Source organism: Anas acuta, chromosome 1 (genome assembly GCF_963932015.1).
Source record: "Anas acuta chromosome 1, bAnaAcu1.1, whole genome shotgun sequence".
Classification (NCBI taxonomy): Eukaryota; Metazoa; Chordata; class Aves; order Anseriformes; family Anatidae; genus Anas; species Anas acuta.
The window spans coordinates 127,231,556-127,245,019 of record NC_088979.1 but is presented as its reverse complement, the minus strand read 5'-3'; the positions used below and the strand labels follow the sequence as shown (position 1 = coordinate 127,245,019).

General features: G+C 36.1%; 1 protein-coding gene across 1 annotated transcript in view; it reads left to right on the top strand.

The window, feature by feature from the left end:
- The window catches only part of ANO2 (anoctamin 2), a 196,498-nt gene that overhangs the window by 160,964 nt on the left and 22,070 nt on the right, over positions 1 to 13,464 (top strand). The window contains exons 18-20 of the mRNA XM_068654424.1: positions 3,482 to 3,593; positions 4,932 to 4,989; positions 5,882 to 5,982. Of these exons, the coding sequence (XP_068510525.1) occupies positions 3,482 to 3,593; positions 4,932 to 4,989; positions 5,882 to 5,982 (271 nt within the window). The remainder of the gene's footprint in view (positions 1 to 3,481; positions 3,594 to 4,931; positions 4,990 to 5,881; positions 5,983 to 13,464) is intronic.

Here is a 13,464-nt window from a genome sequence, read left to right as displayed (position 1 = left end):
ATAGGGACATGTCTGGGCTGGGCTTTTCTTGTGATATTATCTGTTAGTTAGGGGGTTGATTTTTTGATGTTGTTTTATTGTAATAAGCCTGGCAATGTATACCTGAGTCTTTTAAAGGTAAGTTAGTCTTTTGACTACTAGAGAGGTTTAGACTTTTTTTTTTTTTTTTTTTTTTTTTTTTTTTTTAACACGAATTAAGTTAAAGATGTTTACTGACAGGGCCCTAACATGAGATTCTTATAGCCATTGTTAAATACATTGTTAAATATTGCTTCCCATATTTTTATACATCACCTATAATTCTAGATGCTTCAAAGGCTAGGAACATGAAGTCAGTTATTCGAAACACTGAAAGTCAATCAGCAACCACAGAAGCCTATAACTGTAGTAAGTGCTCTGCCTGTCAATTTTGGGGTGTCTAAACTTAGGCATCCAAATTAGAAACTTTTTTACAATTGGAACCTGACACACTCATTCAAAATTTTAGATTATATCCCTGTAAAGCTACAGTGATGTAAAGTTTTTTGGATCTAGCAGACTTCAGGTTAAAACCTTAGGAACTCAGGACTTCTGTTTCTTATCCTCAATTCTCAAGACAAAAGTTCACAAAAGTGAATCTACCTATTTTAGTCCTATTTTTGAAGAATACCATAAAGTAAGGTTTTTTAGTTATCATACAGGTCCAGTCCTGAATTTTTGAAACAGGTTCTGTGGCTTTACCAGTAATGAGAGCTAGGTAGTTTAGATTACATTATAAAAGTATTTGAAAGAAACAAAACCAAAGCAAAGAATTTTCAAAAAATGTCACCATATGGGGTTAATTTGTTTGTTTCTGTTTTGCATCAGGCTTTGGGCAGAATCTAGCAGCATTACATAAACACACTCTGTGCTAGTGTGTTAAGGAAGCTTGTGTTTCCTATCATTCAGGTTAAAATTGTGCCCAGATTTTCAGTTTCATACTAATGAAAAGCTGCTAATTTCATTTGACCTGAGCAATTCTGTCCTTTGCACTTCACCTTCCTAGATGAGAAATGTCACAGTGGTTAGGGCATGACACTGCTGTGTGGAAAGAGATGAGGTTGAGGCTCCTCCTCCTTGGCTGGTTCTAAGCAAAAGCTGGGAAGTGGAAGTCACTGCCATTACCTCTGTGGGACAAACGCAAAAGGAAACTACCATGAGAAGGTGCAAAACTCTGAATTGTGAAGGAAACAAGAATTTCTTTCTCACTTGCAGATTATTCTCCTCCTGTCACTTTGCATTTCATTCCAGTCTTGCTAGCTTTATTTAGGCAGCATTCCTAATTAACCATGAGGTGTTTTGTTTAAGAAGAATACAGTCTGAGTAATCTCTAGAGCTACAAATTATGTAAGATAAAAGATTCATTCACACAGCTTTCTCCAGTGCTTGGCTCAGATGCCAACTGCAATCAAACTTTTTTAAAAATTACAATGCATTCATGGTGATAAATGCTTACTTTGTGAACTTTCATTTTGCCAAGCAGAGCAAAACATGCTTAATTCTCTTTTCACACTGCAGTTAATAGAAAAGCTGAGGAACATGTTTGTTGGGCTGGAGGAGAAGTTCTTGACAGCACAGGGTTCTACTTCAACACTGAACATTCTCAATATTTTGCTTGGGTGAAAAATTAAGTACATCTATAAGCACAATAATGGTGCCTATGATATCAGTTGCATTCTTTTTAGGTTTGGACTAACACATCTGCCTCTATACCTGTTGAAGTGGTACTTCAGGAAAAAAAAAAAAAAAGTAAGAAGACAATGGTTTTGTTATAAGTAATACAGAGAGCTAGTGCAGGATGTGTTAGGACCCACCACACCTCTTGTTGGTCCAGCAAGGTGGAACACTATTGTGCCTCTCTTACAGATCAGACCAGCAGAAGTGTGGATAATATCCTGGTATTCTCAGGTGGAATATGTCGTCTTCAGTAAACATGTGGTGATAGACTTGATTTAGGACTCATTTTCTCACTTGTAACTCCATTAACATCAAGGAAGGATCAGTCAAAGGGAGACAAAATTAAAGCTACTTGTGTTAGTGCCTTATAAAGGCAGCAATTTCTTTGGCAAACTAAGATCTATCCCACAGATGTCTCAGCTCATTCTCCACCTAGAAGGTTTCAGCTTCCCAGATTTGGAGTAGTATGCTCACAAACAACCATATATTATATGTATTGGGGTTGTTTTTTTTTGAGAGTTTTCTCTCTTGCTAGTGCATCTATTCTGGCTCGACACATTTATTGTGTAGCAGAATCCACTAGCTGGAGGACACATTCTGTGCATGCTTCTATTGGTATGGTATAGTATATCTGAGAGTGGGGAGGGAGTGCAGTGTTAAGAGAGTCTGTAGAACCATATATGGTGTGCAAATTTTCATCTAGTGGCTGATCTCATCTTTGTGAGAGTTCTGTAAAAGGCAACATCCAGGGCTTTTCTCCCTCAACTTAAAAACTGCATTGCTGTTACTGGATGTTCCTGTTGCCCTGAGATTTTGTCCTGAGGATTTATCCAGCATATGGGGTCATCTACAAATTTTTCAAATCTTTTGATGGCTTAATTAAGCATTTCTGTACATGTAGATGAATGATAGCTTAGGGCTCACCAAACCGTGTGTTGGCCTTTTATGAATTTGTGGTTGAAAGGATCACAAATAATGCTGGGTTGTGGGAACTTATCAGAATGTTGCTGTTTCTTTAGGGTTTAAATAAACACCATGATTCTTTCCTTCCTTCCTTCCTTCCTTCCTTCCTTCCTTCCTTCCTTCCTTCCTTCCTTCCTTCCTTCCTTCCTTCCTTCCTTCCTTCCTTCCTTCCTTCCTTCCTTCCTTCCTTCCTTCCTTCCTTCCTTCCTTTTTTCTCTCTCTCTCTTTCTCTTTTTTTCTCTTTTATTGCTATTTTATCAATATATGCATAATATTAATAAAATATATTTAATAGTTTTATACATTGAATAATGTAATAGAAGTCAGAGTATTCAGAGGTCTGTGCTAAGATTTTGCAGACATAGTCTGAAGCAGAGAAAGGTCTGGCCAGGTATCTCAGCAGTAAAAGAGACAAGAAAAGATGTGAGACGTGAGGTATTTTCAGATCCAGGCAGGTTTGGGGGGGGGGGTGAGGGGTGGGTGGGGGCGGCTGTTGATTTTTGCCACCAACATATTGAATAGACAGCCCATTATCAACTTGGGATAAGCTGTCAGAAGCATATCAGAGAATCAAGTTCATTAAGTTGACGTTATTAATGTTTCCAACAAAGAGTCTTTAATTTCCATTTGGAAAATTGGAATGACTCTCTGGAATCAGAAAGAGTCAGACAGTGGAAGAGTTAATGTGCATTGACAGAAATGAAAAGTATGAAAGACAAAACAATATGAATTTGAAGTTTGCAGTTTAGTGTTGTATTTGAGGATATCATGGATGTTTACATAATTACTAATTGATTTCTCTGGTTTGCTTCTTTTACCCCAGAGGTACCAAAAACGGAGAAGGCCTTTGAGGAGAGATTGATTTTGAAGGCATTCCTATTGAAGTTTGTGAATTCGTATGCACCAATTTTTTATGTTGCCTTTTTTAAAGGAAGGTAGGACAAATGTCCTTTATGTATTGATATTAATGTATATAGATATGTCTATATAAGTGGATCTGTGTTCAAAAATACAGTCAAAGAATGACCTAAGTCTGGCACTGACCACCTTCACCAGCTATGACAAACATCGTAAATAGAATTGTCTTAACTTTGCTCTTGAATGGGAAGGACTGATGTTGAGTGCTGTCCTGTCTCTTTTCTAAGAAGAGCATTGTTCTGAAATGTAATTGCTTTAGTTTTTTAATAAGAATAATCCACACCCAAAAAATAATTCCTTTCAGTGAAAGAAAGAAGTTGCATTTATCAACAAAAGCTATTGCTTTGATGGTGTTTTTCACATTTTAGTACATTTTTCCTGAAGTAACATTTAGCAAAAAAATATTTTTCTAATTTGTTTTAAAAATATGGAACGATTTTCCCTATCACTTTCTCCGCATTTTTCACTATTTGCCCAAGTTAAATTAAGAAACAGTTACAGTCAACTGGAAGTTGAATATTTTGGCAAATGATCTGGTTGACCAAAAAGCTAATTCAGCTGTTCGGCTATATAAGTGTGACTTCCTATGGGTTCAGGATCACTGTCTTTTGGGACCCAGTTATCCACAGTATTGCACATGCTTTTGAATGGGAAACTTAAAATGGTTGTTTGCTAAAAGTTTGGCAAAAACTTTTAAAACATCCTCTGGGTTCTGTTTCATATCATTATTCTGTTCCTTTTGGGGGCTGTAAAGTTCGTTAATCTATATACTTCACTAACCCTATTCAGCATTACTGATTTAAGAATTAATGATACATTTTGCCAGCAGCTGTAAATATAGGAAGACATTAATGAAAAATATTTCCGATTTATCTTTTTAACCTATTTTTGTTGTTGTTTTATATGGTTATAATAAAGTTAATTTCACTGTTTTCTCAGTTTAGTCATAAGAGCCTTGATTGTGTATGTGTGTGTAAGTAATGCCGTCCGTTCAGGGTATTACTCAAATGCAAGAGAATGTGATTTATGATATGTGCTCCCAGTTTTGTCTGTGATCTCTACTCAAGGGAAAGAGATTTATTTTTATTTTTTTTTAACACAGATTTTTTTTTAAATAAAATTATTTAGTTGGGATGTGGTAGAAAATATTTTGAAATCATTTTAAATAATTGAAGTTGCATGGATTTTGAGTCTATTAAACTTCATGTTGAAGCATCTAGTTCTGATATATTTTAGCTAATATGAAAACCAAACCAAGCCAAACCAAACAAAAAAAACAAACACAGTTATATTGTTAAAGTGTTTTTTTTTTTTTTCATTTTTTGTTTTATTTCATGTATTGTTATTACTTTCAGATTTGTTGGCCGTCCTGGTCATTATGTATATGTGTTTGATGGTTATCGAATGGAAGAGGTAAGTACACATGAAAATAAAGCCGAAAAATCATTAATGCAGAGAGATACATGTACAGTGTTTCAGTGGAATATAGGCAAAAAGGGAAAAATAGGAAAGGTGTTAAGAAAAAGTTTACCAATATGTTAAATTTTCAACATCAATGGACAAAATCCAAATTTTCCCTCTGCAGCAGCTGTATGTTCTCTCTTTCTGCAGTTCTAAGCACCTCACAGTCTTAGGTGAAGCATCCCAATTTCTCTGCTTTATAAATGAACACTAATGTACAAACATTAAATGATTTGACCAAGCCCTTGGGAAACCTATGGCAGCGCTGGAATTTGAACTTGTGTTCTTAATTTTGTAGATTACTAGAAGCTCAATGATTTTAATAGCCTAAAAAGCTATGGCCATGTTGTGCTAAACCTGTAAACATTTTTTTTTTTTTTAAATCCTTTTAACTGCTGTGGGTATTCACTTGAAAAGCAACAGACTTACTCATGGTTTTACAACAATGCTTAAGCATAAGTCTTCGCAAGATTGAAGACTTTCTCCTCCCCTGGGAGACATCAGGTTGGAAGACTATTGGTGATATTGCATTATGTTGATTACATTGATTATATAGTAAATATTTTAAAAGGAAATATAGTAGCCCCAGGGCACAATAAGTTATTTCAGAGCACCACATATTTTCCTTAATGTGGTTTTATGAGTAGAGATGAAATACCTTGTTAAGGATTGGAATTGCAATGATCAACGAGTTCAGTGCTCCAGAGAAAATTGGTGGCAGGATTAGCAGCCTTGTATGGACATTGGTGGCTCTTCCAAGTCAGTACTTTTAAATTATCTTACTCCATTCACACTCTACATGTGTTTTTGTTGCTGTTGTTGTTTTGTTTTGTTTTAATTACAGTGTGCACCAGGAGGCTGTTTGATGGAACTCTGTATTCAGCTGAGCATCATTATGCTTGGAAAACAACTGATTCAAAACAATCTGTTTGAAATTGGAATCCCGTATGTATCCCAGCCTTATCCATTGCCACACTTTATTCCTAGGGCACTGTAAATTAACGGCTTGATCCTTATTCAGCTGAATGGGACTTTTGTCACTGACTTCAGTAGGTTCTAATTGAATGTGATGATAAATCACATTTTCGGTTGTGATGAAATGATCTGGCTGTATTTTATGTTGAATAATTGGCTCTATCTGCAGTAAATGGCTTAAAGAAAATGATTGAACATATTAAATAATTGATCTAAATTAATTTTAGAAACCTGGGAAAACAGGCAAGGTATGATAGATCTCTTGGGAAGTTTTAGAGAAGCTTTCAGGATAGCAGCATTGAATACAAATTAGTGTAAAGTGGACGAGAAAGTGTGTGGAGAAAAGCAATAGCTCAAAAAAGATGTTAAAATGTTTTACTTGATCTATGACTATTTTACAGGTTTACAGATGAAGTTCATACATTTCTAATATGCCTGCATATCACTATGTCACTGTGTGATGCAGGAGCTAGAGTATGGGAGAGGTTCTGTAAAGCTATTCACCATCTGTCTGACACAGGATGCTTACTGCACAGTGTCTTCTGCTCTCAATACATCGAGAAAACTCTCTTTGTCTGTCTCCAGTGGCAAAGGGATCTCAGAAAAATCCACTGAGAATGTCCAGCTCCTGGCTCTTGGGAGGTTTGCTCTTATTTCTGTTATCTGAATCATCCTTGTTGGTGGCAGCGGTCTGTGAAATGTTGTATTAGGTGAAGAGTCTGGCTTAGATGCAAGCTTCAAATCCACAGAAGTTAGTCAGAATCTTTTCACTGGTGTAAGTAGCTTTTGGATCACATCCCTAGAGAAGGCCTTGATGATACTAACTAGAAATCAAGATGAGTGGTGCTTAAAAGATTATAACTATTTAAAAAATGAGCCCTTTTCCTCCCCTTTCCTGGCAAGATTTTTTTTTTTTTAATAGTAGTTTAAATACAGAGCAGAAAAACTTTCCAAACAAATCAAATGTGGATTATAGATGGTTTCATTATTCTTGTGTCAAAGTTCACTAGGGAGGCCTGTTTTCTGTCTACATCTCATGGAGTTTGCAGTTTATTTTGAGAAGAGTGGTAAATTTTTCCCAAAATATCTGACATGTTGAAGTCCTAAAGCTTTTTCAACATAAACCTGGTGTGATTTTTTTTCCTGTATCCCAGAAACTTACGGCTACTGGACATTTTTAATGGGAATTTTATATTGTTAGAAATAGTGTATTTATTATCTTTGATTCATGAAAGCAGAGGCTGATCCAGACAAAACGGAAAACTACTGTCAAATTGTTTCTCAGTTCCCTGCCTATAACTCTTACTGCAAGAATATGACAATTTTATCCCTTTTCCCCCCTCATCTTTGCTCCCCCACCCTGCTGCCAGCAACCTATTTAGAACTCGTTTTTAAAAACTGAATAATATTTTAAAGCAAACAAACTTTCATCCTCTTCTTCCCAGAGAAATACTTCATTTCAGTCACAATGTTATCTTGTCATCATGAAATAAACACATCTGTTTTTTATTTGCTTGTCTACATTGTCAAGAAAACCAAGTGTATATCTGTGTATCTTCTCACCAGACCTGTTTATACCAGGAGGAGCACTGTGCTTTACTGACCAATTAAGCTAATTAAATCAGAACTAGCCTTGTATTTCTTCATGGACCATTCTACTGGTTTAGACTAGGTTCTTAATGGTACTTTGTTCTACCTCATCTGCTTTGGATACACACATTCACAGACACACATTATTGATAAGCCAGACATTCAGAGAGCTGGCCATAGGGCTACTGGACACATATATGCAGACCAATAGGGACTCCAAACATGCGTATACATGTATGTTACACAAGTGGTTCTAGCATGACCATGTCATGTGCAATCTAGTGCATTTATAAATGCTGCTGTTAGCAGATGTAGAAGATCTTTAGATAAACATACACTCTCTGCCCCGGCTTCCTACTTTATCCTATTCTCTCTGTTCTTCTACCTCTTTTCTATTAATGTTGTTGTTTGATTGTTTTGTTTTGTTGGGGGGGGGGGGGGAGAGAGAGAGGGAGAGTAGGGACAATTGTTTGTTTGTTTGTTTCACAAGATATCACAAGATATCATTGTTTTCATTGGGTCCTTCTATTTTCCACATTTACCTTCACACAGGCAATGCGCTGTGACAAACTGTCTTGTGGCAGAAAGAAAGATAGATTACTCTTTCATTCTCCAGTTTTAGCAGCTCTGTTTTTCTCCCCTTGTTTTCTGCCTGTTTGGAAGGGAACGAGTGTCAGAGTGAGTAAGACAAATTCTTTCATTGTATCCATGAATTTTCACTGTGGTCAGAGTGCAAGTTCTGCAGTCAAGCCTTACTCATACGGAGAGGCTATCATAAATGACAATTTATTCTTCAAAATATGGAACATCTCTAGACATCTATTATCTCTCCGCTAAATTATACAATGACCCAGATCAAAACACTTTTCTTCCTTGTTGAAATCTGTAGGTTTCTGCAGTTATTTCCAGAAAAGTTTCCTATTTTATTTATCATAAAGCTCAGGGCATTTTAATTGGTTTACAGGAGATCACAAGGACTTAGTCCCATTTACTGCCTCTTTCACTCAAAAAATAAAAATAAGCATGCACATGATAGGCTGAGTTTACAAGCAATACTCATCCATTTTTTCTCTATCATAAAGGCTGCAACAGTTGGGAAACATCATTTGATGACTTCATTCTGGTTTATCAGTGCTGACTGAAGAGATATGTAGTTAAACTTCAGATGACAGTCCTGTATTGTGCAAGGTCACTGGACCACATCCTTACCCTTTCTTGTGATGTTTCTGGAGAAATTGCCCCACAGCTATGACAGATGTGACTTTCTAGTGTTCTAAACCTTTCCATGATTTCTTTTTCCATTTCTGCATCCAAGAATATCAAAACAGCTAGGTAAATGTAACAATGTTTGAATTATGGAAAGTTAAACCTCTTTGAATTGAAATGTATGTTGCGTGGGGCTGGAATTCACAAGTTTAACAGATGTAACTTTGCTATGGTTCACTCAGATGTGTCACATACCATAATTCTTTTACTGTTTCCACAGAAATTGACCTTAAAAGGCTGCAGGGCTTGGGAGCCTGAACCTAGAGTTCCTTTAAGACTCCTTTACTTCTATTCTGTATTTCTGAACTCACTGGAAAAAATAAAAAAAAAAAAAATCCATGTGTTTATTTTATCACTCTGTGTCTTTGACCTTGGTGATAAACCTTTAGGGTGAAATCCCGGCCTTATTGAAGTCGATGGAAAAACCCCCATCAACTTCAGTGAACCCATGATTTTGGCCTTTTTATCGCTTTCCATCATTTATTTCAAAATACTCTTAACTACGCTGGATTAAAATATCAAGAGATTATAAAACCATTTTAAAGGCATCCTTTCATACTTGCTATCTTTAATATTGCATTTCACCTCTCATAAATTATTCTTATTTAATTGGATATCCTCTCCTCCCCCCTTTTATTTTTCTTTTATCTTTTTGAGAAGTCAATAAATATCAAACACAGGTGAAGTTCCCACAGAATCCAGGAGGTCTGAGTGGGCCAACAAAGCGTGACTATGCCATAAATTTATGGACCAGGATGAGAAATTAGAACAATTTCCTTCCTCTTCTACCTTCTTCTTGTACCTTCTGCCCACTAAAATGAGAAGCTCTCTCATATGAACAGACTGTAGGAATATGACTGAAGAAAATTCTGAACTCTTAGATCTCCTTCCCCAAAGCAACATTAAACACAAGGGCAGAAGAATCTAAGTCACTGCACTTCCATCCTCTTCTCTAGATATAGGTGCTCTAGCTGCTTGACCTAGTCACTTTTCTATCTAGCTTTCTGTCTGCACTCTTTTCTAGCATGCTGCACGGGTAAAAGCATAAACTGGAAGGATAACCTTAAAAACTACCCGATATATATAATCCTTAATCTCTGGCAGCTGGATTCTGGGGATTTTCTGACTTTCCTTGCATTTAGGTTCATGTAGACTTCCCATTTGCATAGAAGGTATTATAGAAGGTATTGCCATGAAATACTTCAAACCCAGTTCTTGGTAACTGTCACAGGTAATCTTTGCAGTGCATGATGCCATTTACTAACTGAGAGTCTTGAGAAATAGCTAAGTTGATCCTCAGTTCCAATCTTTCCAGCAAGTTCTGATGGAGATGCATTGTGGGGACTGCACAGGCACCAAAGGCACAAAAACTTGTGCCAAGAAAATCATTTTCCTGTGTTTGTCCCAATTTGACTTGCTCACATATACTCTACTGCTCCAGCCTCTCTACATACCGTTCTGTATCATTTGTCATTTTTTTCCAAGTCAACTTCATGTTTTCTCCCAGCTCACCCAAATCCTGATACTTCTCATTACTATATAAATAGGTTAACTGTTGAATCATTCCTCTGTTTTTGATTTCTCTATTTTTGTCCTCCTTTTTATTTATATGTATATATATATATATATATATTTTTTTTTTGGTCTCCAAAGCTTGCAGGCACTTCATGGATGGGATGTTTTCCTTTAGTGATTTTATTCTCTCTTCAGATGGTGGTTACCTTTCATAATAGGATGCTTATTGGCTATATTAGAAATTACAGTGTCTTTAAGCCATGTTCCCACCTCTTATCTAACACAATAGTTTGATGACATTCTCTTGTGAGAAAATGCAGTACTATTTTAACTGCTCTAGACATAGCCTTCTGACAAAAAAAAAAAAAAAAAAAAAATTGCTTTCTTTCTCCTTGATCCTACCTTCATTCTTTGTTCATGCTATTCACTCTCAAGAATTTTTCTTGCTTTTAGATATTCACTGGCAAAAAGACCTGAAATAATGGCAGTTCAGCAGTCTCTGTCCAGATTCAGATGGCTATTAGTGGTGCCACAAAACTTTCCTGCTTGTACCTCTTGAGCACTAGAGACATCACTGCACAATGCATTAGAGATTCACCCTGAAAAGACAAACCTTCCTCTTTCTCACTGGTCAGGCTGCCTGGCATGCAGAAATCAAAACCTAAAACATGTCTTTATTATTATTGTCTGTCAACTTTGTTTAAAGATTTTGATCTGAGTAATTACAAACAGATTTCAGACAAGTGCATCTGAAGATCTTACTCAGTTCTAATAAGACAATCATATGTGCAACTATAAAGTTCTGCAAAACTCATTTTCCTTTCTGTACTGCTGTGTAGCTGGAGAATAACCCTGTTCAAATCTCTGTTCTGTGCTCCTTTAACTTTCTGACACATTTCTCTTTCATCTGAAACTTCATATACTTGTATACAACACTAAAATACATTTCCATAGAAAATTTGAAAATAATTAGTTTGGTTTTCTTTTAGTTAGTTAATCCTTTTTAAATGACAAAATAAAAATCAGAATGTTCTTCAAAGCTTAACTCAAAAAGTTGAAATGAGCCACTCCTCATGCCTGGCTCAAACTGATAATTTATACTAAAAATTTAAAAAATTATTCTGAGTAACTGAGTCCTGGATTTAGTGTATTCCCAAATAAACATAAAAACAACAACTATTGTTTTAGTTACAGTGTTCGCAGGGGAGTTGTATGTATGTATGAAACTACATAACTTGACTCTGTGGTGCTATAACTAGAGGATTAGATCACACATCTACAGACTTCACATTTTAACACACCCAATTTTATCTCAGCTGCTGCACAATGACAGTTAGATGTTCTTCAATCTCATCTGTCTACGGAAATGTAAGGGACATTTATAGCTCATACCATTTTATTGGAACAGAAATTAGCACTGTCTTGAACTTATTGTTCACTCTCCTGAGAGTCCCTCACATTAGGAAATTAATTGGGATATACTGGAAAGGCATTGTGGGAATTCTTTGATTCTCCTACCCTCTGAGTACTACATTCCTTGATTGCCATCAAAGTAGAGGTATAGAAAGGACATTTTAGTGTCTTGAAATGGCTGAGTTTGCATGATGTAAGGATCTATCTATCTAGTTATTTTTGTAAGGTATTTTAAATGTTCTTCACCTTTTATTAAAACTATGTAAACTGAATGTTCTGGGTACACAAACTATTTACTTATCCCCGACATACCTGTGTATTGCTGAAATACTGATGATGTTTGCATCACACTTATGAATTATGTAATTATGTCTTCATCTGCACCTGGAACAAAATTTGGAGTTGATCTATTGATTTGTGCAGCTTTGTGGTTCTGAGACTGAAAGAGCCTGACAAATTTAAATCTGTCCTAGGAATGTCTGACAAACCCAATTTTCTCCAGACTGATGATGAAATTGATTAGGTCCTGTAAACACCACTTGGTGTAGAAATTCTGCTGTCACTACGTTTATTTCCAAGCTGCTATAAGGCTTTGTGCTATGTGGTGACAAAGTATTCCTATATAGTTTGGTGTATATTCAGGAATAAAGCAATAAACCTACTCTGCAAAGACCTTAGTTGCAATGTTTTCCAGATAGCCTTGCCCTGCTGCATAAGATAGGGTCTGAGAAAGTGGTTTAACTGGAGGTGCAAATGAATTCCCCTACTGTTTTCTCTACACTCCCGTCTCCAGGCCACACAGCTCTAGTTCAAAGGATTTATCACAAGCTGTGGGAAACATGTTTGTGGGGGAGCGCTGTTTACACTATTGGCAAAATGTTACTGCAGTTATTCTGGATTTCCACTCATAGAGCACATATGTGAAGAACTATAAAATAATGTTGTGCACATTCTTGAAAAATAAACCATATCTGCAAAATGAAGACATACAATAAGTATAAATCTTGATGTTCCATGCTAATTCAACTGTATTTAATTTCCTTGATTTTGAAGAAATATCTCATTCTATTACATTTATCCATGGGAATTTCTCAATGTATAAAATAGCAGGGAGTTATCCATGCTTGTGAATTTGAAATGCCATCCTTGGGGGCAGTGGGAATTCTTTACTCTTCTTTTAGAAATGGATTAATTTTACACTGGGATTATACTATTTATGAAATTCATGTATTTGTCTGTGTCATTAAATTTGTATCCCTGTTTCAGTCAGACATTGATTGATACTACTACTAGGTTCAAAGAAGTACTTGCACAAATAATTACTCACCCATGTGAGTAATTTATAGTCTGGCCAAAATGGCTGGTGTTGCTGTAAAACATTGTCAAAATGAGAATTTCAGATGCACTCTTCTAATCTATGAGATCTGTGAGACAAAACCAACTTCTGTTTACATGGTAGGAAACTGTTTTGCTTTTCTGCTTCAGGGGCAGCCAAAACTCACCAACACAGCTGTCTGGCAAGATGTATGCTTCTCAGGTAGAAAAAATATTTCCTGACCAAAATTAGGAATTTCCCAGTCTCATAATAACAGTGGTTCTGTGCTAGCTTAGTGTTTCATTCTTTATACACAGTAAAGACACATTTGAAAGAAAACTTAGAACTTCTAA